Source organism: Thalia democratica, chromosome 1, assembly GCF_965202585.1.
Source record: "Thalia democratica chromosome 1, ktThaDemo2.hap1.1, whole genome shotgun sequence".
In the NCBI taxonomy this organism is placed as follows: Eukaryota; Metazoa; Chordata; class Thaliacea; order Salpida; family Salpidae; genus Thalia; species Thalia democratica.
This window is the reverse complement of record NC_139165.1, coordinates 56465377-56491913: the sequence shown is the minus strand read 5'-3', so window position 1 is coordinate 56491913 and position 26537 is coordinate 56465377. Positions and strand designations below refer to the sequence as shown.

Sequence of the window (26537 nt, the reverse complement as noted above, 5' to 3'; positions counted from 1 at the left end):
TTTAGACGAAAAAACCTAGAATTTTGAACAAATATCACTAAAAAAACCTGGAATTTTAACAATTTTCACATGTTCAGTAGTAAAATTTCGATTTGACTTCAAAAATCTGTCATATAAATAAAAAATTTTTGTTTTCATCAAATTTTTTTTATTTAAAAACATAATTAAAGTAGCAATACAGTATCTTTTCAATGTTTTTATATTTTTTAAACAGTTTCTTACCTTAAACTTAACTTAAAACTAAAAACAGACTCAAAAATGTGTACTGTTAAAAACCTGAATTTTTTTTTTGAAATATTGAGTGGCAACCCTGTACTAAGATCAAATTTTAAAGTTTTCAAAGAAAAATAAAACCAGTTGTAAAAAAAAAATTGTTAAAATACTGATTTCACATACTTTAATTTTAATTTATGAAAATTTCATATAATCAGTTAGTAACAAGTAGAACAGATTGCAGTTATTTTAACTGTTGATTTTAAACTTCTATAAGATGATAATTAAAATATAGTAATACTTACTAATAAACTGCTTTAAAAAGTAAATAAAAGATGAAGATGATCTCCGGCTTAAGTCAATGTTTCTTTAAAACTATTAAAAATCTTTGCACAGTGTATAAAGAAAATTCTTGTGCATACCAAATTATTTACTAAATATTTTAAAAGTACTCTTTGTAATGGAAGTTAAAATAAATTAAACCAAATCAAAATCTGTCAACAGTGAATAATTAAAATACTTTGAGATTAAATAATTGTTCTAAAATTAACCTTGACTTTCTAGCAGATATTTTTATTTTAAAACATTTCCTTGAACTTAAAAAGTATAAGTTGGAACCCTGTAATAGTTATAAATGTAATTGAATATTTAAATCATCAGTTGTTATTTTTGTATTTATCTTTACAATAAACTTTTTATTTTACATACTAACTAAGTATACCTTTTATTTTTATTGGTGTTTTGTTGTATTCAGGGCTGCCAACATTCAAGATAAGTCAATGCAGTTTGAAATTTTTTAAAAATTTCAGAATGACTCAAGATAAGTTGAATTTTTTTAAGCTCAGTATGACTCAGACCAGTTTGGTTTTCATAAAAAACTTAGAAGAGTTTTGAATTTTTTAAGAATTTTTAGTCCACTATTTTTTAGTATTAAATGAGGCTTAGTTGTTTCAGCTTCAATATTTTGATATTTATTAACCAACTTTGTTCAAAACCATGTTTTTTTTATTGAACTTTGAAAGTCTATAAATTTGTTTATTAAGGTATGTAAGGTTTTTTAAAGCATTTAAAAAAATTAGGATGACTCAATACAGTTTTTTAAATGATTTTCCAGGATAAACTTAAAGTATGAAAATCCTCTGACTTCCCTATTTTTTTTTTCCTACTGCTGGAAATTTTTGTGATAATAAATCAAATAAAGTTTTTTTTATAAATAAAGTATTTTTATAGTTATAAAACTAAACTAATTTTAAAGGAATATTAAACAATATTTTAGTTTAGATTTTCGTTTTAAATTTATTTTATGTGAATAAGAATACTAAACACAGTGAGTTGATATTTGTTTTAATTTTAATTGGTGTAAAGTTAAAAGGAAAAGTTATATTTTAGGAAACTTAAATAATTCTGTTGTATTCACTACAATTTTTTTTTTTTCCTTGTATGTATAATATTTTAATATTATTTCAGTATTGTAAGAGTAAAAGTTAGGTAACAGTTGTTGATATTTCTTAATTAGTAGTTTTTACTTTATCATAGCTAGTTCTTTTAATTTTGTAAGTCTGCCAATGATAAATATTTGTTCTTTAATTTAAATTAAAAAATGGAAATTCACAGATTTTTAGAAAAAAGTATAGTAAGTTACTTAAAAAAGAAGCACTTAATATGTTTCTAAAGGTACAAAAGTAATAAGTTTTAGATATTTCATGGTTCGATTTTGTCGAGTAAAGATTGAATATCAGTATGGCTGAATTGCAGTACAAAACACTTTAATAATTATTGGCTAAGACGATTTTAAGGCTTAGATAAAAACATTCTTTATTATATTATTAACTATTTTGTTATTGGTGTAAATTTACAAGGTGTTTATCTTCCACAGACAAAAAGCTCTTGTTAAGCATTTAAACACAAAATCCTTAAATTAACTACCAAAATAACATTAAACATTTTTTGCTATATTTCTTTTATGTATTTGTTGTGGAAACCCTTTATAAAAGTTCTTATAAAACATTTTAAATATTTTTTTTTAGTTTACTAGTATTAATTTTTTTTTCTTTGAAAATTCTTAAAAAATTTAATAGTCATAGTAAAACTACTAGTATAATTTTTTTATTGTGTCAATATTTTTTTTAGTTTAAGAGTCTTTTTGATAAGAACTTATCTTTTAATACACAATGGAACAAGAGGAATTTCATTCAGAACTTTTAAGTAAGGTTAGAAATAATACCAAGCAGTATATGATGTGTTTTCTATATGTTTTTTTATTTAAAAGAAATGTGTATTAAACTAACTTAAGTTTTTATTTACTAAATGCAATTGATTAAATAGTAATCAGTTGTTAGTAAATTGTTCTACATTTTATATTAAGCTCAATAAATTTTTCACTTCATTAACTTATAATTTTAGAACAAAAAAATTATTAACGCAATCTTTAGATCAAACTTAGAGTTTGATACTTAAATCAAATGTGCAGAAAAATCTTATTTGATTTGTAAAAATTTTCGAATGATCAATAGAGTAAATTTATACTGAATAATCAATACATTTTTTTACAATTCTCTAAGAATTTTTACCTACAACGTTTTGTTAATCCTCATTGTATGATATATTGACATACAGTTATAAATTGTAATAACTTATGTTTTTATAGTACATTGCTATTTGTTTTAAAATTAAAAATATTATAAACATTTAGCTTTTTTATTACAAAAATACTAATATTTTAGAATTTTACTAAATTCAACAATAGAGACACACGTTTCTATAAATTATTAAATATTACTTTGTTTAAATGCATCAATTGCTCTACTCTTAAATTTATATTAATTTTCAGGAGTTGGAAGATAAAAAACAAGAAGTTCATGAATTAAAAAATAAGTACAATATTCTGAAGTTAAAATGTGATGACTATGAAGAAGATGTTGTACTTTATGAAAATCAAAAAGAGGACTTGATTAAAAGCAATAATCAAAAAAAGAGACTTGGTTAATTTCTTTAATGCTATTAATGCTGTACTTAGTTCTTAAAATTTTTAGCATCAAGTAACTAAACTTCACATTTGATCCTAAAATATTTTTTGTACGTACTTGTCCGTTTATTATGAAAGGTAAGTCGGAGTACAAAAGTTTTTTTAAATAAATTAATTTAATTTTTCAGAAAAGAAGGTAAATGAACTAGAAGAAAAGTTAAATGATTATGAAGCACTTCTTTTACAGAATCAAAAAAAGATTGAACTAGTCCAATCAGAAAACCATAAGTTGTTTAAATTATTGTTGTATTTAAATGTTTATTTAATAATAAAAAGATAAATATGCTTTGAACAAGTCAATATCTGATTAAATTAAAAACTAGTGTTATTTTAAATATTACTGTAAATTTTCTGTATATTTGTGGACTACCACTCTATTAGGCAAATGAGAAAAATTTTATAAAAAGTTGGAGTCTTTCAGGGTTTGTGCGCGTCAGGCTAAGTCAGGCTAAATCAGTTTTTTTGAAAAAATTTGAAAAACGTCAGGCTAATACAGTTTTTTTATTTAAAAATTTGAGAATCTCAGTTTTTCTCAGTTCAAATGCTTAAAGATTTTTGATAAAAATAAATTGAGAAACCTTTTCAAGATCAAGTTGAGATGTGAATTTTATTCTAAATATAAATTTAGTTATTAAAGACAAAATCAGTCAGTGTTTGTAAAAATAAATGCTTAAAACCTTTTGTTGAATCTCTAAAAAAAATTTAAGAATTTGAATTATTTTGTTTTAGTAGATTATATACTTAGCTGTTTGTTTGAATTTGTTTACATCAGCTATGTTTTTCAGAGCTTAGTTGGTTGAACTGTTTTAATTTCTAGTTTAAAGGCTTTATACCAAATACTTTTTAGATTAAAACTCTTAGCAGTTTATTCATATACTTTACTGTTTGTTTTAAGTTATTAAAGATATACACAACACTTAAACTTAGCTTTAAGATATAAGTACTAAGTTTTGTGAGAGTACACGTTTTAGATACAGTTCACTTTTCTTTACAAGAACAAAATATTGAAGCTTTTTTTTAATTCAAGTGTAAGCTGTTTAAATCTGACATGACATGACATCAACAATCACTGTATTTATTTAGAATATAGGATTTATAATTATGTATAATTTTTAAGTATTAGTCAAAATACTATAATAAACATTTTTTACTTAGGGTTTTAATACTTGTGAAGCGTTTCATTTCAAATTTCAATAAAACACAACAATGCGCATTGTTTTATTATAAATCATCTGGTTATAATGTTTTCACTTAGTGCTTAATTAAATTGAACTGTTTTGTTTAGTAATATATATTAAATTTTTACACTAGTAATAGATTAGATATAACACTTATTTAAAAACTTATCACTGAATTTGTTATGTTAAGGGCATAGGAGGGGGGTCAATCACCTTTTTATACAATTTAGTCTTATTTTATTGAGTTGTAACTCTAAGCTATGAGTCACTTTTTGCAGATTTTTAAAGCTCAAAATATTTTAAGATTAAGCTGGTTGAAGTCATAGACTACAATACTACTAATCAAGACCCCCTAATACCTAAAATGACTTCTAAAGGGGATTTTCCTTACTTTGAAAAAATGTCAGGCTAATTTTGTCTCAGTCAGGCTAAATGAAAAAAAATTGCGCACGAACTCTGTCTTTGTTTTTTTAAGTAATTTCATCATTTTTGTTTTTATAAATGTTTTAATTTTAATTATTATGTCAATTTATTTTCCTAAAAGTTATTAATTGCAGAAGTCTTTCTGTTAAAATAAACTTATACTTTATGAAATCAAAAAAACAATTTAAAAAAAACTTACAAAAAAAAACACGCAATACATTCTAAAAAAAAAACAACAAAGATTGAGCAATTCATCTATAAAAGGTTCATAAATAAAGTATAAAAAATAAAATAAAAAACTGATTAAAACTTGTTTTTTTAAGTAAAAGTAGGCAAAGTATTTTACTTTATCTGTATTTACAAACAAATTATGAATATAAAATTTTTTTTTTTAGTTCATGAGAAACACAAGTTTAAAACTATAACAACACATAGTGAAGTTTACTTTACTTTAGATGTTTTTAAATATATATTAAATTTTGTAGTAGCTTGCCTCCTCGTAGACACTTTTTGTTGTTGATAAGTTTTTTCATAAATTTATCACACATAAGTTATTACAGAAATTTTAATTTTCATAATTATTATCAAGTGCAGCTTTCATTTCTGCTGAATACATTTTTCCTCTCAAAACTAAAATACGTCATCAATAATATTACTTGATAAATTTAGATTGATAGTACTATTCTCCATCGGCTCATCTTTGTCTGATGAAATGTCTCCTTTTTGCAATGTTTGCTGCCCTTGAATAAACAGTTTGCTTCATCTAGAACTTTATCTTGGAAATACTACCTCTGTCATCATCTGTTGTTATGTGACAAATTCAACCAAGTCATCTAATAGTTAAAAAAGTTTAAAAACCCCTCATTTTAAACATCAACAAAAATATTGTTGAAAGTCAGCAGAGCAGAAGCCTGGATTTATGTATGCTATGAGACAAGCTCAAGTTCAACATAAGGGTTGATCGTACCAATTCTATCATCAGACCACAGATTTTTGGTAGACTGAGACCGTTTTCGTCCTGATTAAGACTCATAAGTCAGTCACAACCGAAAACTTGCAGTCTTGAATCTACAAATGGGTTATATATGCAAGCATGAAGCAGCCATTTGCTGGCATTGATTGACGTCAGCACTGTCTTTTGCCGTGCAACGTTCAATACATTGTCTGCTAGACAAGACAGCTGGTACGCTCGTATTTGATACAATCAAAAAAAACATTAGCGAAAGTCAGCAGTTGCACTATAAAAGACAATGCTGACATCACTGATCAATGCCAGCAAATGGTTGCTTCATGCTTGCATATATAACCCGTTTGTAGATTGAAGACTGCAAGTTTTTCGGTTGTGATTGACTAAGAAGTCCTAATCAGGACGAAATGGGTCTCAGTCTACCAAAAGCCTGTGGTCTGATGATAGAATTTTACATTTTAAACATCCTTTGCCTTTGCAGCATTCAAGTTTGTTGTTAAATCCACTTTTATTTATTTTTATTACAGTAGATTCAATAACTTTAATAGTACATTTTTCTGATCTTCTTTAAAGTAACTAGCTGCATCTGGTAGTTAAGCAAATCTACCGCAACACTCTAACAGAAACTCTGCAAAGTTCTAAAGTTTCTCCTTTAAAAGTTGGTGGTTATTGTTGCTAACCATGTTTTTTTATAGACTTGTACTGGAAAAAGTAAGCACAGATGAAAATGTTGCATTTTATCAGAACAAAGCAATAAAACAAGAAAACTTGAATAATTTTATTCAAAAAGAAGTAAGTTTAATTGATTAATATCTGTAAAACTGGAAAAGCACAAAACTTAAAAAATTGAATTATGTATGTATAAAAAAGCTTATTTATAGATTTTTTAATATATTTTAAAGTTTTTTTTAATAGTTTTTATAAGGTTTTAAGAGCAGATGTTGGTAAGCTTGCTTGTTATATAACTTGACCTTGTGAAGCATATCAGTACATAAAAACTATGTGCACACTAGTCTAATAGTTAGCATTGTTTTATCAAATACTACTGTTATTAAGGGTAATTTTTTTTTTGATACAAATCGTGTTAGAACGTATTTTGAAGTATCAAAAAGTTAAAAGAAACTATAGTAGGTAAAAAACCTATTTTTGTACATAGTTTAAATAAAATCAAACCACATTTAAAAAAAATTGGTGCAACCTTCTTTTAAACCCTGATTGATTCAAGACATTTCTCTATCCAACTAAAATTACTGCGTACAGTTTACCACGAGTCAGTATATCTGTTATTTTTAGTTTTTGGTATTCAGAAAATTTAGGTCTGTATAGAATCTTGAGTTTTTTTTTCGGTAAACCATTTAGCTTTTTTAAATTCTTTGAAATAGTTAATTATTATTTTACAATTAAGTTACAAAACTACTTTATATATTTGAATTTATTTGAAATTATTATATAATTTTTCGACTGTTAGCAACATATTAAATAATAAAGTTCAATCAATTTAGTTGAATATTAAGAAGTTGTTCTTTTGAAAATTGTAGTTGATTTGTTTTAAAGAGTAAAGAAAATGTCGTTTTATTTTTCTTATAATAATAAAAATAAGCTAAAATTAAAAAAAATAAAAGTTTATATATTTTTTTAAAGTTTCTTTATTTACTCACAGTTGCATTTTAAAAATATTTCAAGTGTTTTAGAAATTTTGTGAAGTTGATTTAATTAATAGAAAATAAAACATTTTTAATCAGTTGTTATAATCACTTATTTAATTTTAAACTAGTGATCTACCGGATCCATAAATTTAGGATCAGACCAGATCCTATGTGAATTTTAAAATTTTCCTTAAATATCTAGTGTAAATTTATAATTACGCATAATATCTAGTGTATTTTTTAAAACTTTCTGGTAATATCTAGTGTAAGTTTTTAGAATCCCACCAAATACCCTTGAGACTTTTTTTTTTTTGCTATTTATCATAAACTCCAGGATATCTAGTATGTATTATAAGTTTCAAAATTTCCCATAAGATCTAGTGTAATTTTCAAAATTTTCTTAAATACGCCTAAAACATTTTTTTGCTCTTCATCCTAAACTCCAAAATACCTAATGCAAGTTTCAAAACTTACCTCAAATATACCGGAGATCTTTTTTTCAATCTTGAAAAAAAGGTAAAAACCACTGCTCTGGAATTTTCTAAGCACGTCAAACTTAACCAGTTTTTTTTTTTAGAAAAAATGTTAAAACGTCATTTAGTTCAAGTGATTGAAAATTTCTGAATGTCAGTTTTTCTCAGTTCAAATGCATAAAAATTTGTAGAATTATTTTTGAAAATGAGAACCTGTTTGTTTTGATTGCCTTATTAAGTTTTAAATTTCTTTTTAAATAAGAGTTTTGTCTTTTCAGTTTTTGTTTTTGTCAGTTCAACTGCTTGAAAATAACATAATTTCTGTAAAACAAGCTTGAAAATTTGTTTAATTTTAGTAGACCGTACTTACCAAAAATTTACTTTTCAATTGACTCTTTTAAGGGTCATATGCTAAGAGGTGAGTATATCTATGAAAGGCGAGTACAATAAATGAGTGTATGAATATTGAAATAGTTTAATTTATTTTAAAAGTTAAGAAAAAATTAGTCAGCAGTTTGCAAGTAAAATGTTAAATATTTCTAAAGAATTTGCATAGTAATTCGAGTTTAGTTAACAATTTTAAAAACTAACCTAGTGTAATAAAAATACTACAATTAGATTAGAACAAATTATTTTTGAAATAATAAATTATTTTTGAAATAATAATTTTAACAGTTTAACTATTTTATAATAACTTTTTTGATTTCTAAATTCTAATTGCTCCAATGCATGATCCCACGCGACGCCTCTGCTTCCAGCGTTTTATTTTATTTAAATTTGTTTTTTAAAACAAGCTCCGCCCTGATCTTGATCCGGTAGATAACTTATTTAAACCAACCTAGTATAGATTTTTATCTTAATAAAATAATAAATTTATAAAATAAGTATTTTATTACATATTTTAAATATATTTTACAACTATCATGTATAATTGTAACTTCTACAAAAATATATTTGTTCTCTTTTTTGCAATTTTTTTTTTTTTTTAAAGATGAAAAAATATTTCATTTAATTAGTTTTGTATAAAAAATTTAAATAAAAATGTAGATGTCAGAAAAGCAACTATCTTTGATTGAAAACCATCAAGCTGAAATAAAATTACTTAATGAACAGATATGCCGTGATGAACAAAACTATGTGAGTCTTTATATTATATACAAATTTTTACATGGATTAAAAATATAAAACTTTGTAAAAAATATCGACAAATACATTGCATTTCTATATATAGTAGATTTTATTTTCAGTACAGTAACCTCTCGCATCTTTACGCACTTATGACTTTACACACTCTCGTTTTGTTACGCATTTTAGAATTCTAAAAAATTCAAATATTTTTTTTTTTTTTTTTTAATATTGCACAAATTAGGTTTATTGTATATTTTTTATTTAAAATAGGTTTTCAAATTCTAACTCACGTCTCTATATCTTTAGACTTTGTTAACTTATGTTCCTTGACTAATTGATAAGCATTTAGTTATACCTCATTATATCAGAAATGTTGTTAACAATAAGAGATTAAATTAAAATTCTAAAATAAATATGACTGTGTTTAATAATGAATGTGTAATGAAATAATGAGAGTTTAAAACACAAATAAATAATACAGCACTCTTGCCCTATATATGAATAAACATCTAAAAAAAATCTAATGAAACTTTCTAGCAAAAAGTAAGAGTGATACTTAATAAATATAGAGCTTACAATTAACACAAATCTCAATTGTTTTTAAGTCAACATATCACTAATTTTCATTTGACGTTTTTTTTTACTTTAAGTTCTTCTTCTGTAACACTTGCTTGGTACTGCAAGCGTTGAAATTTTTCGCACGTTGCCTTTAATTCTTCGTAATGCTCACCAGCACCAGTTACAGCTTTAGAAGAACACAAATGCGCGTTAAAACTAGTGGTCTTCATTAACATTGGTTTAAAACCCTCGAACTCAAATTCTTCTTCTTGCTCTGAAAAATATTCTTCATCAGTTTCAAGATGATTCTTTGAAGTTCCAGGAATGTTTGTGGAATCAACTTCACTTTTTGCAGCTTCAACTTCCTCTAAAATACTTTGAGAGAGTATTCTTCAGTTGTTTCATTGTCGATTGTAACAAAATTGTATATATCTTCATCCTCTAAATCAATGTTAATTTTTGAACAACCTTTTATCAGCCCATCAAACAAAAGTGGTTGTTCTACTTCAGTCACTAGGTTCATCTTTAAATCAGCTTTTATAAAAGAATTTCTCACAATTTTCTCAGATATGAGCTTCCAAGCATCACAGACTATATTAGCAGCATCACAGACTATATATTTTGCATCCCAAAATTTTCTCCAGCTCGCCCCCTTAATTGTGACATAGATCTTTGCTTCAGTTCACTTTTTGCTGTATTATCAAGTTGATGAAAGTCTAACATTTTTTTTAGAAACATGTACTTGTATCGCTTTATAGTGCAGCAATTATACCCAGATCACATGGCTGCTTCCAGCTTGTGATATTAGCTGGAAGATACCATGTTTTAACATAATCTTGTTCTTTATAAATTGAATTTGCTAAGTAGAATAGAATATAAATGTTAAGTATCAGATAAGTCACATATAAAAAAAGATAAAGATAAAATCTACTTATTATTAAAATTAGTAAATTTTTTTACAAACATTATAAATTTAATTTTTTTTTCAATATGTGTATAGTTTTATCTTTTGTTTTCATATTTATAAATAGAGTAAACAAATTGTTAAAAAGTGGAAAGTCACCAGTCTGCTTTTTACTAGAAGCAATATCAAAAAACAGCCATTGTAGTAAGTATATTTGGTACATCTCGTATCTTTACGATCTCTCGTATATTTACGCATTTTTCTGTGGACTGTATGCGTAAAAACTATTGTTTTAATAGCATAAACATTTTTCATGATACTTCTTTTAAAGTTAAAAAAAATTGTACTCCCACAGTAAACTATGTTGTTTTATATTCTTCTGTATCTAAAATATTATGAGATTAAAAGTTTTGTACAGTCAATAGCATTAAGTTAAAATAATTTTTTGTTTATTTTTACTTAAATCTTTCCGAATGTTCTAATAATCAGCAAGAAAAAAAGTTTAATTTTAAATTTTTTAAAGTTTATTTTGTTTTTAATTCTTGAACACAATAGTTTTGGTTAAGTTTGAAATTAAGTATTTTTAGGGTTGCCAAAAATCCTGGAAATGCCTGGAATTTACAATTTAGGCAAAAAAATAGAAAAATCTTGAATTTGAGAAATTTTGAAAAAAAATATTGAAAATCCACTTTTTTTTTGTTACGCTTCCTTAAGAAAACCAATTCACAGTGTCCGTAGTATAGAAATTCCTAACATTATAAGCTTGAGTTCTAATACAGGGTTGCTACTTATTAAGACTAGTTTTAAGTTTAAAAAACTCTGGCTGACCTTGCTCAACTCAGATTAGTTTGATTGTTTTTCAGACAGAATCAGGACAGTTTTAAATATTTATTTCAAACTTAGGTAAGTGTTCAAGTGATTTTAACATGATTGCTTCGTTTTCAGGATAACTCAAGAGGTTTCGATTTTTTTTTATCGCAGGATTACTCGGGATATTATGATTTTTTTCTAAAACTCTGGTTGAGTCTGGATTGTTTAAAGACTTTTTAAAATCTCAGGGAATATTATTTTGTATTAAATGAGATATAAATGATCCAGTTTCAGTGTTTTGTAATATTATATAAACAATGTCGTTCAAAAACTTGATTTTTATTTATTTAAAATAAATAAATGAAAATGTTTAGTCTTGCGGCTAGCTCTTCACTACTCTAAGAAATATTATTGTATTTTTGGTTTAAAACTGAAATTTTTATTTCTCATAATTTGAGTTTATGATAAAAAAAAACAGTTAAGCGATATAAGACTTAAATTAAGCATCATAAAGTTTTAATAAACTTTCTAATTTTAGTTATTTTTAAAGTTAAGCAGTGTCATATTGTTTTATATATCCATATTAAAATATCAATTGATTCAAACTTGAAGCGTTGAATCTTTGAAAACAATTTTTCTTATTAGTTTAGTAAACATCAAATGTAGAAGCATATATATTAGGGTCTTTTGCTCCTCAAAAATGAAAGTGTTTGAATTTCGCTGAGTTTAATTTTTTGACGTTGGGAAATCACATGAATAGAAAGCACCAAAATAATTAGCTTCCTAGCATTAAGCCTGATGGAGAAAATTACTTTTGAAAATTTTGCTTTATATTGGTATATTTGATAAAGGGAAAAAAGACTATTTCACTAAAAAAATATTTTTTCTTACGTTTTTTGAGATAATTACCTCAAACGTTTAGGAAATGTTCCATGCCATATTTAGAATATTCTTTTTAACAAAATTTATTTAAAAAAAAAATTCTATTCAATATAACGAAAAAAGTTCAGTAATTTTTTTAATTTTGTTAAGAAAGAATTTTCTGAATATGGCAAGGAACATTTCCTAAACGTTTCACGTAATTATCTCAAAAAACGTAGGAGAAAATAAATTTTTAGTGAAATAGTTTTTTTTTCCTTTATTAAATATACCAATATAAAGCAAAATTTTATGAGTTAAAATAAGCAGTTAAATGAACTTAACTGGTCAGTGTTCTTGTTTTTAATAAAGATTTGTTGAGATATAGGCCTATTTTTTTTTTCAGTTTTGGTCTTTAATCTTTTTGTTTGGTTAAGAAACATTTAGTTTAAAAATTTAAGCAACAGAGTAAATAAGATTTTTTTGTAAACAATTTAAAATAAAAAATGCTAATTTTAATATTTTATTTTAATTGTGTTACTAAAACTAAGAAAAAAAACAAATGTTTTTTTAATGTTAACTTTACAAAACAATCAATGTTCGAAATCTTTCAACTTTTCTAGGAGATATTTAATTTATATGCTATGTTTTTAAAAAAGTGTGTGCTTTATTAATATTTTTTAACTATTTAATAGATATTTATTTTAGTTTTAATATATTTTTTCTTAGAAAGAAAGTTTAGAACAGTTCCGGATAGAAAAAAAAAATTTTAATGAAATGATCAAGTGCTTAAAAACTGAAAATAAGCAATTATGTGAAGAGTTGAAACTTATAGAAAAACCTGGTAAGTTTCTTTTTAGTATTAATTGTATGTTAAATAGTTGTTATTTTCCTCAAAAATTTAATGTGTTCATTTGGGTGCTTATAAATACAGCGACTTTTTACTTTCCACCCGGAAAAGAATCTACGTTTCAGAAATATCACAAAAACACCCTGTGCAAATTTGTGATGATTTTAAGAATCTTTTATCTAAGCAGAATTAGACTTTCTGAAAACCACCCCGATGCAAACTGTATGGTACCAAAAAAATTCGACCTTAGAGTTTAAACTGGAATTTTTTTTCATATGGAAATTATAACAAAAACATATTGTACTTTATTTAAGAGGATTAAAAAAAAGTTGTATGGTGTCATTTCTCAATTAAATGCTATATAGATAAATTCAAGAAAACCTACAAAAATTATAAAAGTTACATAAAATCAAGAATTGCCTCCATGAAATTTTCTTTAAATTCTCTTAAATTAAGTACAATGTGTTTTTGTTACAATTTTCACTTGTAGAAAAATCAAGCTAAAAACTTTAAGGTCGAATTTTTTGGGTCCCATACAGTTTGCATTGGAGTGATTTTCAGGAAATAAATTTCCAACGAGTTGAAAGTTTCTACAAATCATTTAAAATTTTGCTCAAGGTTTTTTTTGTGAAATTTCCAAAACTTAAGGTTTTTCCAGCTAAAAACTCGAAAGTTACTGTAGTTATAAGCCCCCTAATGTACATATATTGTTTATAGAGGAAGTTCTTGAAATTTTAAAATATATCAACTTTTTTGACTTTATATTATTAGTTCTTTTTTAATATTATTTTTGTTTTATGCTATTATACAAAGGTCAGTAACAAATTAGCAATCTTAAACAATCATAATTATTTCTACAGCTAACTCCAGCATAGTTGAATGTGAAAAACCAAGTCTACAACATGAAATAAAGGTGTTATTGTTGCTTTTTATCCTTTATATATCAAAAAGTATCAAAATTATTAATACTTAATATTATTTATATTATTGTTGTTATATAATTTTACTTCAGAGGTTTAAAAAAATGAAAGTCAAAAAATCTCATTTAATGATTTTGTTAAATAATATCCTTCTTATTTAATATATAAACAATTTATTTTTTTATATTCAAAAGATTAACATGCATTTCCAAAACGCAGGATTCTAATAGAATATTTACATATTGTTCTTCGAAAACTTTTTTGCAAATCATAAATTTAAAAATAGATAAGTTGGACTAAAAAACTTTCCCGACGTCAATAATTTTGTATTAAATAAAATTCAGTAAAGTATAAATTTTCATAATTACTTATAAACAAAATTTTTGTATTAAGAATAAACTCATTGTTATTTTTTTGTGCAAATGTTTTTTATTCAATAATAGACTAAGTACGCAAATATAAGACACTAATATGTTAGCGTGAAAAACATATATCTACATACAACTATACAACAGACTAATGTACCATAAAACCCAAAATGTTTTTGAACTTCTGTCTAGTATTTTCTCCTTAAAATGCTTTAAATTTAGAAGTAAATTCAATATAGGCTTAAATGATCTATAAACTAAAACTATGCATATTAAAAGTGATATAGATTTTACTAAAAAAGTTAAAATTGGCATAACTTTTGATTCGTTTAATAGATTTTAATATTTACTACATTGGAAATAAAACTCATTGTAAATCTTAATTATGGCCATAAATTTATTGAAAAAAACTGTTATATTAAAGTTTAAACTGTGAGCTATGAGTCACCTTTTACTGACTAAAAATGTTTTGAGATATAGCAAATTTTGTAAGGGTTTTCTATACATAAATATGAACCGCAATTTTTTTCATTAGCATTTTTCTTTGGTATTTAAAATATCACCATAAAACCTTGCCTTTTTTTGAGCTAAATACCTAAACTTTTCAGGCAGCATTCTTTAAACTGTTTAAGAAAAATACCACTTAAGAGTTTTTTAAAAAGTAAGGTTTAAGGCTTATAAAAGTATTTTTTTTGTATAAAAAGGAACTGTTCTCAAAATAGAGAAGGTATTGCACCTAATCCAAATATTTGATTAGAATAAACTGTAGAATATAGAGGTTTTTTTATTTAGAAAAAAATTATTATGAGTGAAGTATTTTTGTTACTTCTTTTTGGTTTGCACATTCCTTAAGGCACCTATTGAACTTGCCAACTTTGATTCGAAAATTTACTTTAATTTTTTAAGCAGTAAAAATTGTATTGAAGCTGTGATAAAAATCTACAAAATAAGATCAATTTGTATAAAAATAAGGCAAACTCTCCATATAATAGCCTTAATTATTTTTCTTTAGAATTAAAAAAAAATATTAACTGGTGAACTAATTAAAGCTTTAAAGCTCTAAAGACTATGAATTAAAGCATACAATAGATTTTACTAAATGTTTCTGTTGTTACTTATATTTTAGAATAATTTTTTTTTGGTTATAGATAGTAGATCTAGAAGAGAAAGAAAAAATATTAGAAAACAAAGTTTCTGAACAAAGAAATATCATAGAAAACTTAGAAAAAGAAAATTTGAAATTGAAGAACGAGTTAAAAGAAATTGAAAATCTAAATAAAGAATATTTTGATTTAAATTCAAAGTTTTCTCAGCAAAAAATTCTATTTGAAAAACAACTAAATCATAACTTTTCGCAAAAAGTAAAAGTTTTTTAGTATTCTATTTTGTAAACCAATATATCAGTTTCTTGACAAAATTTAGTTAATAAATTAATTGTAACGTAAAACTTCAACGTTTTATTTGAGCTTTGCTTAACCCTTAATTATTCTTATAGGTTGAAGATTTAGAAGAAAAGAAAGCAATATTAGAGAAAAATAGTTCTGATCAGAATGAAAAAATTAACAACCTTAAAATAACTAACTTTAACTTAATAACTGAACTTGATCAAATCAAAAAAGTACAAGAAGAAAAAGTATGCCTGGAAGAAAAAAACTCTAAGCAAAAAGATGAATTAGTATTCCTACGAAATAAAATAAAAGAGCTTTCACAGTTTGTTAGTTTAAATTTTTTCAACTTTTTTGTTCGTTATAGATCTAGTAGCACTATAGATCTAGTAGTACTAGTTTCATTTCAGAAGGATTATTACCTTTTTGAATTACACTACTTATATTGAATTTTTTTTTTAAATAATGATTACTATATTACATAAAAACTTGACACAACAAATTAGTGTTAATCGTTCTAATAAAAAAATAAAATACACTTAATATTATTGTACAAATTATAGTTAGACACAAGTTTCAAACATAATCTGAAATTAAACTAATTAATCTTAAGTAATAAAAAGTTTTGCTGTTCTTAAACTAAAATGAGAACTATAGGTGTTGCCTTTAAACTAAAAAGACTTACAAAGTTATAAATTTTCTTTATATTAAGCAATGAAAACAACAACAAATGCAAATCTAAAATACAAGCTGAGACTAATAATATTAGATAATAATTCAGTTTTTTCTTCAACTTCTTTAGTCATAAATTGTAATTTTTAGACACCTCGTGACTTGCAATTTACTAAACATAGCACTGCGTTTGTCTTATTTTCTAAAACTCGTCATTCAAATAATGAAATATACATATAAAGAGTGAAATTTGTTACACCTTTTTTTTTGACTCAAAAGCGTATATGCTTTTAATTTACCATCAATATGAATAAAAATCAACACCAGTGACTAAAGTTATGTTTTTACTGGAGGTATATTAATATTAATTACTTGCGTACCTTCTACTCTCTCAAATATGTCCATGATAACTATTCTAAACAACGTTTTAAGTTTATTCTCAATTATTTCCGGAACAAAATAAGTCTGTTATAAATGCATACTTTCAAAAAACCTCTGATCTAATTAAATCATTTCTTTATAACGTTTGTCAAAAGTCAAAACAAACTAGGAGCTTAAAAGTATTTTATAAGTTAAGTTGTTTATTGATTTTTTAGTGTTATTTAAAGTAGTTTATAGATATAGTGATTGAATGTTTTTGTACATAGCTGAAGCTATTATAGAATTTTTTAAATATCTTAAATGCTGTTTAGATAACAATTTCTGTATGTTTTTGTACATTAAAAAAAAGCTTATTGTTTTTTATATATGATTAGCAAAAAATAGTCACTTAGTTACACTACTATTTATACTATTTTACTAAAAAATTACAGCTTCTAATATTCATACTCTTTTTTTTAGCTTTGGCATATTTTTTATATTTATAAATAACAGGCTAGCAGTACCTAATTAACTATATTATAAATTCTTATGATAAAGAGCTAAGCATTACTAAATATTGATGAAAACATTAAAATTGTTCAAATCATCAACTTAGCAAAACTAAACTCGTTTAAAGCAACCAAAAGAATTGAATAAGCTATGTTCAAGCACGCCTCTACAAAAGTCATTCCAGATTAATTCAAATTTACATCACTTAAGCATAATGCAAAAGAAAAATGTAACATGTGATGACTCCTTAATCTATGAAGATTCGTTGGTAAATTTAAAATTGATTTTTTAATTAGCATATAACATTTTTAATACACTAAACATTTCAGTAAAAAATTAACAAAAAATAAATATAAAAGCAAAAAAGTATTTTTCAATAGAATTAAATAGTTTACAGTATTTGTTTGGGTTTTTCAATTTTTATTTCTTATTTAAAAATTATACAGTTTTCTTGTAAAATTGATAAAGACTCTAACGATTATTCAAAAACTATCACAGCTTGTAAAGGTTTTAAGTATAGTTTATTTGTCTACAATTTTGATAATTTTTTAGTGTGCTTTGCTGTATACCTATATTCTAAGTTTTTATAGTCTGTTAACATTCTTATAGAATCAAACAGTTGATAAATCTATTTATCATACACCAAAAAGTGAATTAGATGAAAGTATTAACTCTCAGCTTGTACCAAGTAAGTTTTTTTTTTTTTATGGAATTACGTTCTTGAATATCTGTAGTTTGCTATTGTATTTTTTTAACTTTTGATATATTAAGGACATAGGAAATCCAGAATTTTTTTTACTAAAATTAGTATTAGCTTTTATTTGAAAGCTTAGAGTTTATACTATAGGATACTATAACCCTCAGCTGTTACAGTGATGTCTGAATGCACACTGTGCTGGTCAGAGACGGTATTGAGCTCAGGATTACTTTGTTGGGTGCGTCTACTAGAGCTTGCTGCCTTATCAGCCGAATGTGCGCGCTTAGCATGCTTATAACCAGCTTAATGAGGCTAGTGGCTGAAAGGGTTTTAGGTTTCTTACTAGTAGTACTCATCGCTTACCGAGGTTAAAATATTGATTACGGTGTCAACTAAACGTAGTTGATTTTAAATGTATTCTTGAAGTAAGCTTAAAGGTAGTTAGTTACTCTAGTTCATAATGATTTTACTATTTATTTGAAATGTAGTATTAATTATGACTAGATGGTAAATAAGTAGTATAGTTAAACTAATCTTAATATACCGAGGCTAAAATGTCGGTTACGGTGTCAACTAAACCGTAGTTGATTTAAATGTATTTTTGAAGTAAGCTGAAAGGTAGTTAGTTACTCTAGTTCTTAATAATTTTACTATTTATTTGAAATGTGGTATTAATTATGACTAGAAGGTAAATAAGTAGCTTAGTTAAACTAATCGTAATATATCTTACTATAAATGTTAAACTACAATATACTAGTACTAATAGTCTAAGGCAGGGGTCGGCAGGCAGTTGGTGCTCGCGGGCCAAATTTCAAGTTTTCAAAATCTTCGCGGGCCACAGTTTTAGTTTTAGTGATATTTGAATAATCTTTTGGCACTAGTTTTGGTCACACTAGAGATAGTTTTACTTTTATTCACTTTATTACTTTAAATGACTTTTAACTACACATAGAATGCCTACATAGAATATAAATATTTATTGGAAAAGAATTTACATTGTTTAATGTACTAAGTCTTAATAAAATATGTTCTTTCTTAAACACTTAATAAGTTAAACTTAATAAAATATTTTTAATATTTTACTTACAACCTAACTCTCTATAAAAACCCAGCTTGAAAAACATTTATGGGTCACTTTTATACATTTTTTATATTATGAACCACATTTTCATATTTAAAAAGATTTTAATTTTTGAAAATATTTTTTCGTTTTAAATAGTATGCATTTAAAAAAAAAAACTCAGTAATTAGTTAGTTAAATAAAAGTAATACTTCTTTATACTGTAGATAAGCTATAACATAATAAGTGCTGGAATACTTTAATAAAATACATTATTAGTAATTTATTAGTCTTTTACATGGCTACCACTTTAAAAGCAAAAATTTCGGAAAGTTTACTAAAAGTAATAATAGCTAAAAACTTTCTGTTAGTCAAGCTTAAAAACATAACTAAAATATCATTAGTATAAAAAATCACAATACGTAAAAAGACAAAAAAATACAATTAGTAAACTACACTACAATCATAAAAATTATTCTGAGAATTAGAAGATTAAAGTCTTTGAAATTAAAGTTTTAGATACACCTGAGTTTTATAAAAAACTCTTAAATTAAAAAAAATAGTCTGAATTAAAAATAAAATTGAACTAGCCTATTTGTTTGGCTACCCTGTTTAGAATAAATTTCACAAAATAAAGAAATACCGAAGTTTATTAACAGTGAATTAATTATATAAATAAAAACGTTATTATTCAGCTCGAGTGTGCAATATAGTTTTTAATAATTTTTAACAAATCTATAAAAATTTATCAAGGTATTAAGAATTAAAAAAAACTATTTTTTATTGAGCATTATAGCAATTCTTTATCTGCAATAAAGATATTGCATTTAAAAAGAGCAAATGTGAATTGTAAGACGAGCTGTTAGAACTATAATACGTTAGTTTGGAGTTATTGCGAGATACGAAATAAAAAGTAAATTGCTTAAGTCAGTTTCAACAATGCACATAATTATTTACAGTAACTACAGAATGATCAGAAAAAACCGTTAAGGCAAGTTATAAAGTAGCAAAAATAATTGTAATTACTAAAAAAAAGATACTGTTTAGAGTTGAAAACTTATTTTAATAATTTGTGTTGGGGTTAGTAAAATCTTTTTGTTTATTTCTACAATATCAACAAGAAATCTTGTTTAGGAAATGTCTGAAGACTATAAAATCGCATAAACCAAATTAGGAATTAAATCAATCTGTTAAGAAGAGAGAACTGATAAAACAGATATTGCTCATTTTAGAATTTCTGTCAGAGGTGTTTTTACTAATTTTGACATTTTAGAAGAATTTATAGGTTTAGTTCCAATACAAAGTACAACAATAGGTAAAGACATTTTAAAAGCAAAAGTGCAATGCACCAATGTAAAGTTTTTAAAAGTAAAACTTTTGCTTCTATTTTTAGTATATAATTAAGTTAAATTAAAAAAAAAACCGTCTTAAATAATATAGAAAAATTTGAAAGATACTGTTAAGCTACATTAAATGTGTTTTTTAATAAAAATTATTTCTATGGTAGATTTTTTGTGTCAAATCGAAATTTCATTACTTTACATGTAAAAGTTGTTTAAAATTCAAGGTTTTTTCGATAGTTCTAAAATTCAAGGCTTTTACAGATCTTTTAAGCATAAATTGTCAAATTCAAAGCTTTTTCGGTATTTTTTTGCAACACTTATATGTATACAATTAGTATAAATAGTAGTTAAATTATATCAGCTGCAAGACTTAAAAACTAAAATAATTTTTAATTCAAACCAACACCGTGTATTGAACAAAACATACATCATATATTTAATTTACCATTCTTTAAAGCAAAAAGGTCAGTCCGAGTGACCGAAATTAGCCTGATATTTTAGCAAAGCAATTCAAGCCAAAAACTGAAAAATGACTAAATTGGCCTGAGATTTGAAGTCTTCAAAAACTCATAGTCTGAGTGTAGCAACTTTTCTTTTGTTTATTTGATCGAATTTGAACTATTTGATTGAAAAGGTAGAAACTTAATAATTTTGCATTTCTCAATCTAGTTTGTATTAAATAGGTAGCTCCAAAAAACAGCAACTGTTTATACTAGTATGCAACGCATTAAAATTCACTTATTTTGCCAAAAGACTTTTTTGAAAAGTTTAAAGTATACCTAACAATTTTTTTTTTAATTTATGTCATATACATTGTGTCCGTAGATAACTGTGATATTATATGTAAAAACAACAACGTTAGAAAATTATGCATAAACTAATTTTTATCTCGTTTAGTATTAAAGCACCTTTGTTCATAGGTGTGCAGAGGAATTAATTTAAAATGCAAAGGAAAATTCTAAAACAATAGTGTCAAAATCAAAAAAAAACCTTATTTCTTTTTATTATAGTTGTTATTTTTAATGTTTTTGTGCGCACTAGAATATAACATTTAGTAATAAAACATCTGTAACAAAAACTTAGGTATAAAAAACGTGTAAAAAAACCAAACAGTAAAAAAATAACATTTTAGTTAATTACTGTGCATCACTTTTGTACAAATCGGAAAACAATTGCATTTAGTTTTTATTAAAAAGGTATTATATAACTATTTTACTAATTCAAAGCATTTTTTACACTTTTTTTAGAAACTAGTTTGCTGTTGTAAAAAGAAAATTACTATGAAATTGAAAAAAAAAAAACTTGGTGAAATGCTAACATGTCATTTCCAAATGTTTAAGCTAAATCAGTAAAGTCTATTACTTGTTTTAAAATGGTATACAGGAACTTAAAACAGAATTAATCAAACAAATTTAACTTAAAATATATTTTTGCTTAGCGGGCCACTTTTACATGCTCGCGGGCCGCAAAATTTTCTTTCGCGGGCCGCATTCCATTCAAAAAATTAGCGTACTCGCGGGCCGCAGATTTACCCTTCGCGGGCCGCATTTGGCCCGAGGGCCGCAGTTTGCCGACCCCTGGTCTAAGGTTTACTTAACTACGTTCTATCGTTAATAAAAAAATTATTTAGCACTCAAAGTTTAATCTACAATTAAAAAACAAAACGATACAGTAAAAAAAAATATTAAACACGTGCGGGTCAGAGCTCGATGGTTTGTTTCTCGGCACCTTTTGCTTTCAGTTCTCAAGACTCGTAAAATTCTGAGCAAAATTTCTGCTTGAGAACGGTTGTTAAAAAACCGGACAACGTAAACGGAAATCTGTATTGAAAATACGCTTGTTTTTGCTTCTTAGCGGCTCTTGAATGCAACACTAAAGAAACAGTTGTCGGTGAACAACGAAAGCTGATCAACAGTCAATGACTGGATATACCTTTGCTTTGGTTTCTTGGTGAGAAGCTCAAGAAGCAGCTGTCGAAACAACTAAAGCAGAAAAGGCGTAGCAATTAACACAGTCTAACGAACTAACTAACTAAAATTAACACCATCAACATTAACTCTACGTTGTAGCGTAAAATACTAGCTTGAAGTTGAGTAGACTACGAAAGTCAGCTCAACAAACTAAAACCAAAAGTGAGTGAACTCGCCCCTCTCGTGGCGTTCGGTTTTATGTGATTTGCTACACGCGAAAAAAAAACTCTTCTCTCGGAGAGCGAGCGTAATACCAATACCATCTGTTCAATTTTTACTTTTTTTTTTTTAAACAACCGGCATCGAGTCCCACCAACGGTCAGGGGGTTGATCTGAACGCAGTCGATCTTGCATTTCCATCGAGCTCTGAGAAAAAACGGTAAAACACAAAAAAAAGTGGAAAAAAACTAAGCATGCAAAAGGTTGTAAAAACCCAGTAAACTTATTTACAAAAAAAACTTCCTGTTTAAAAAAAAACGGTGGAGTTCTTTAAGAGCTTAAAGTATAACAGATAGAAATACTCTAAAACTTTACGTTAAATGGTTAATGTTCGAAAAAATTATTAAAATTTTTTTAAAAGCAAGGGTTGTGGAATCTAACAAACAACATACATTATAAAAGGTATTATAACACTATAAAACTTTATGTAACTGATTAATGTTCGAAAACACTTTTAGAAATCTTTTAAGAACATGGTCTGTGAAATCTAAAAAATTAAAAAGTATACATTATAAAGGGTAAAATTACTTTAAAAATCTACATTAAGTAATTAATGTTCAAAAAAGTTTTTAATATTCTCTTAAAAAAAAATCAAGTTTGTGACATTAACAAAAAATTATATAAAAAAGTAGAATTACTTTAAAACTTAATGTAACTGATTAATGTTCAAAAAAAAAAAAAACCTTTAGAAATCATTTTAAGAACATGGGTAGTGAAATCTAACAAAAAAATATTCATTATAAAGAGAATAATTACTTAAAAGCTTAACATTAAGTGATTAGTGTTCAGAAAAGTTTTTGTTATCATTTTACAAAAAAAAAACAAAGGTTGTGAAATTAAGCAAAAAATTCTTTAAAAGGTAGAATTATTTTAAAAGGCTTAGGTAAGAGGTTAATGTTCACATTAATCACTGTAACAACTGTAATCACTGTAACCGGCGACCGAGTCTCCACTGGTGTCTTCGCCTTCCTTCATTGCCTGGGTTTTGGCAATAGAAATTTCCGTCTGGATTTTTCTCACTTCTGTTTGTACCCGAGAAAGTATCCTTTTAGTTTCCAGAACTTCCCCTCTTAGTTCGCCCTCTTCGCGGAGGTATCTGCTTTACTTTTATAATACGCGCCGTCCTGCATAGCGCGTGTCAACTGGTCTCGGAGGCTTTTAATTTCCTTTTGCATAAGAGTTTTTGTTGCATCTAGTTCTGCCTTAAGTTCAATAATTCTCCTACCTTCTTGTGTGAGATAAAGACCGGAAGTTTGCTGTCCAGTGTTCCCGTCTTTAGCACTCGTCTTCGATGGTTCTGTTTCCTTGTATGGGGTTGGAGCCGTCTCTTGTGGTGGCTTTCTTTTTTCCTCTTTATGCTTCTTATTTTCCCTGTGATCTGCCTTTACCCCTTGTTTTAAAGAGATATTTCTGTTAACTTTGTCTTTCGTAGATACTTGGATGAGACTTCTCTCTGTCTCGTTCTCTTTAGGTTTTGAGATGTATTGTGGGCCGTCAGTTTCCTTTTTGTTGTTTTTGGGAACGAGAGCTCCGTTCTCGTCAGACGCTGGGACGTATAGTGGTTCGTCGGATCCCTCTTCGAATGTTTTGTTTGCCTTCAGTCCCTTCTTTTTAGGAACAGGAGTTTCTTTCTCGTTCTTGTGAGGTACTGGTCTGTATTTTTGTGGTTCGTCAGGTCCTTTTCTGGTTTCTTCTTTCCGTTTCTTTTTTATTTTTGAATCGCGCCGGAAGCTATATTCTTCTGTCTCCGTCTCTTCAGAATCTGTGGTATATGATTCTTCGTCGTATTCTTCTTTTTTTTTTCTTTTGTGTCTTCTCTTTCCTCTCGCCTCCACTCCGGCGCTCTCTCGTCTGGGACTGTTTTTGTCCTCTGAAGAGCTAGAGGTCTCTCTTCTGCGTTTACCTCTGCTCGTTTTAACTTTTCTTGGCTTCCTCGATTCTTTGTTGTCTCTTCCCTCGATTTTCCGGTGGTTCGAGCTTCTGTTCAAGTCACTAACAGAGCTACAGAAGACAGAGTTCATCCGAAATTATTCCATCTGGCCTTTGGTTTTTGCCAATCAACTCTTTTTTCTTTACCATGTTTGTTAATTAAAATTGAGTAATTTTATTTTAATTATTAAGTCTGTAAAAATATTAGTGGTTTTATCTTTATATACTTGTTAGGTTAGGCTTACTACGTATTTTAATTAACTAATTTTATGAGTATGTCTAAGTCCAGGGGTCGGCAGGCTAATTGTGCCCGCGGGCCAAATTTCAAGTTTTCAAGATCTTCGCGGGCCGCAGTTTTAGTTTTAGTGACTTTTAAACAATCTTTTGATTTTAGTTTTCGTCACACTAATGAAAGCTTTTATTCAAATTATTATTTTTAATGACTTTTAGCTACACATAGAATGCTTATTTAAATTATAAATAATTAATGGAATAGAATTTACATAGACTAGTATACTCAAGACTTAATAAATTTTGTACTGTCTTAACAGTTTTTTATTTAAACTTAATATTTTTTATTAAGTATCACTTACATTCTAACATTCTATAAAAACCGAGCTTGAAAACTTCTAAAAGCCACTTTTAAAATCTATTTATATTATCTACCAGTTTTTCATGTTTAAAAAAAATCTAAACTGTGAAAATAGTTTTTGCTGTTCAAAAAATGTTTACTCTTTTAATAAATAACTAATAGTAATAAAGTAACTACTTAACTAAATAAAATTAACACCTATTTGTATTGTAAAAAAGACTAAAACAAATTTTTTTAACATAAGTAATGTTTAAATACTTTAATAAAGTTCTTTATTAGTAATTAATTAGTCTTTTACAACATTTTTACATAAAACTTTAAAAGCAAAAATGTCTGAGTTGCATCAAACCAGCCTAAGTTTATTAAAAGTTTAAAAAGCTAAAAACTTGCTTTAACAAACAAAAGCTTAAATACCTAAAAAATATCATTATCATAAAAAATTATATAATATGTAAATAAACTAGTAAAAATTACAATAAATAAGCTACACTACACTCACAAATCTGTTCTGAGAGTTCCAAAATTTATTCAAAGTATTTGAAATATAAATTCCACACACACACCTGAGGTTTTTGAAAATGTCTTAAACAGGTTTAACCTAGTGTAAGTTTTTCAAATTTTCAAACTAGCCTGTTTGCTTGGAAACCCTGTTCTAAATAAAGAAAAAAACGAAGTTTATTATCAGTTAAATAATTATATACAGCAGATATTACTATTATAAGTCAGCTTGAATGGACAGTTAAGTTTCTTGAACATTTTTAACAAAAGTTTTAAAAAATATTAAGCCATTAAAGAAGTCAAGTTTTTTTTGTAGCAATTATCTATTGCTTCACTGCAATAAAAATATTGCATTTAAAAAAGAGAAAATGGGAAATAAAAGACAAACTATAAGAATTACAAAACTTGGTTAAGAGTTATTACTAGTAACAAAAAAAACAAAGCGCTTAAGTTAGTTTCTACAAAGCATGCATATGATTGTCTTCAGTAAATACATCCAGATCAGAAAAAATCTCAAGGCAAGTTATAAAGTAGCAAAAGTATACACTAAAAAAGAAACACCGTTTAAAATTGAAAAGTTTTTAAATATTTAGTGTTAGCGGTTGTAAAAGTATTTTGTTTATTTCTTTAATGACAACAAAAAGTCGTGTTTAGGAAATGTCTGAAGATTATAAAGCCGCATAAATACAAATAAGACTTTAATTGATCTTTTAAGATGATACCACTGCTACAACAAATACTGCTATTTAGAAGTGTTTTTACTAACTTAAGTATTGTTTTGAAATTGGTTCAAAAATATGCATCTCTGTACATTGGTGTGTATAGGGATTAATTTAAAGTGCACAGAAAACTTCTATATAAATTTAAATGTGTCAAAACCAAAATGAAATAAACCTTATTTCTTACTACTTTCTTATTTTAAGTGTTTTTGTGTACATTAAAATACAACATAGTGATAAAACATATATAAGAGAAACTTAG

General features: G+C 26.0%; 1 protein-coding gene across 1 annotated transcript in view; it reads left to right on the top strand.

Annotated features, from left to right (window-relative positions):
• Positions 1-2342: 2342 nt before the first annotated feature.
• Positions 2343-26537, top strand: part of LOC145837790 (uncharacterized) — a 46539-nt gene continuing 22344 nt past the window's right edge. The window contains exons 1-11 of the mRNA XM_082945239.1: positions 2343-2423; positions 3044-3194; positions 3367-3466; positions 6502-6598; positions 8973-9062; positions 12913-13027; positions 13894-13946; positions 15470-15682; positions 15817-16035; positions 17376-17516; positions 17858-17936. Coding sequence (XP_082801365.1) covers positions 2385-2423; positions 3044-3194; positions 3367-3466; positions 6502-6598; positions 8973-9062; positions 12913-13027; positions 13894-13946; positions 15470-15682; positions 15817-16035; positions 17376-17516; positions 17858-17936 — 1297 coding nt within the window. The 5' untranslated portion in view covers positions 2343-2384. The remainder of the gene's footprint in view (positions 2424-3043; positions 3195-3366; positions 3467-6501; positions 6599-8972; positions 9063-12912; positions 13028-13893; positions 13947-15469; positions 15683-15816; positions 16036-17375; positions 17517-17857; positions 17937-26537) is intronic.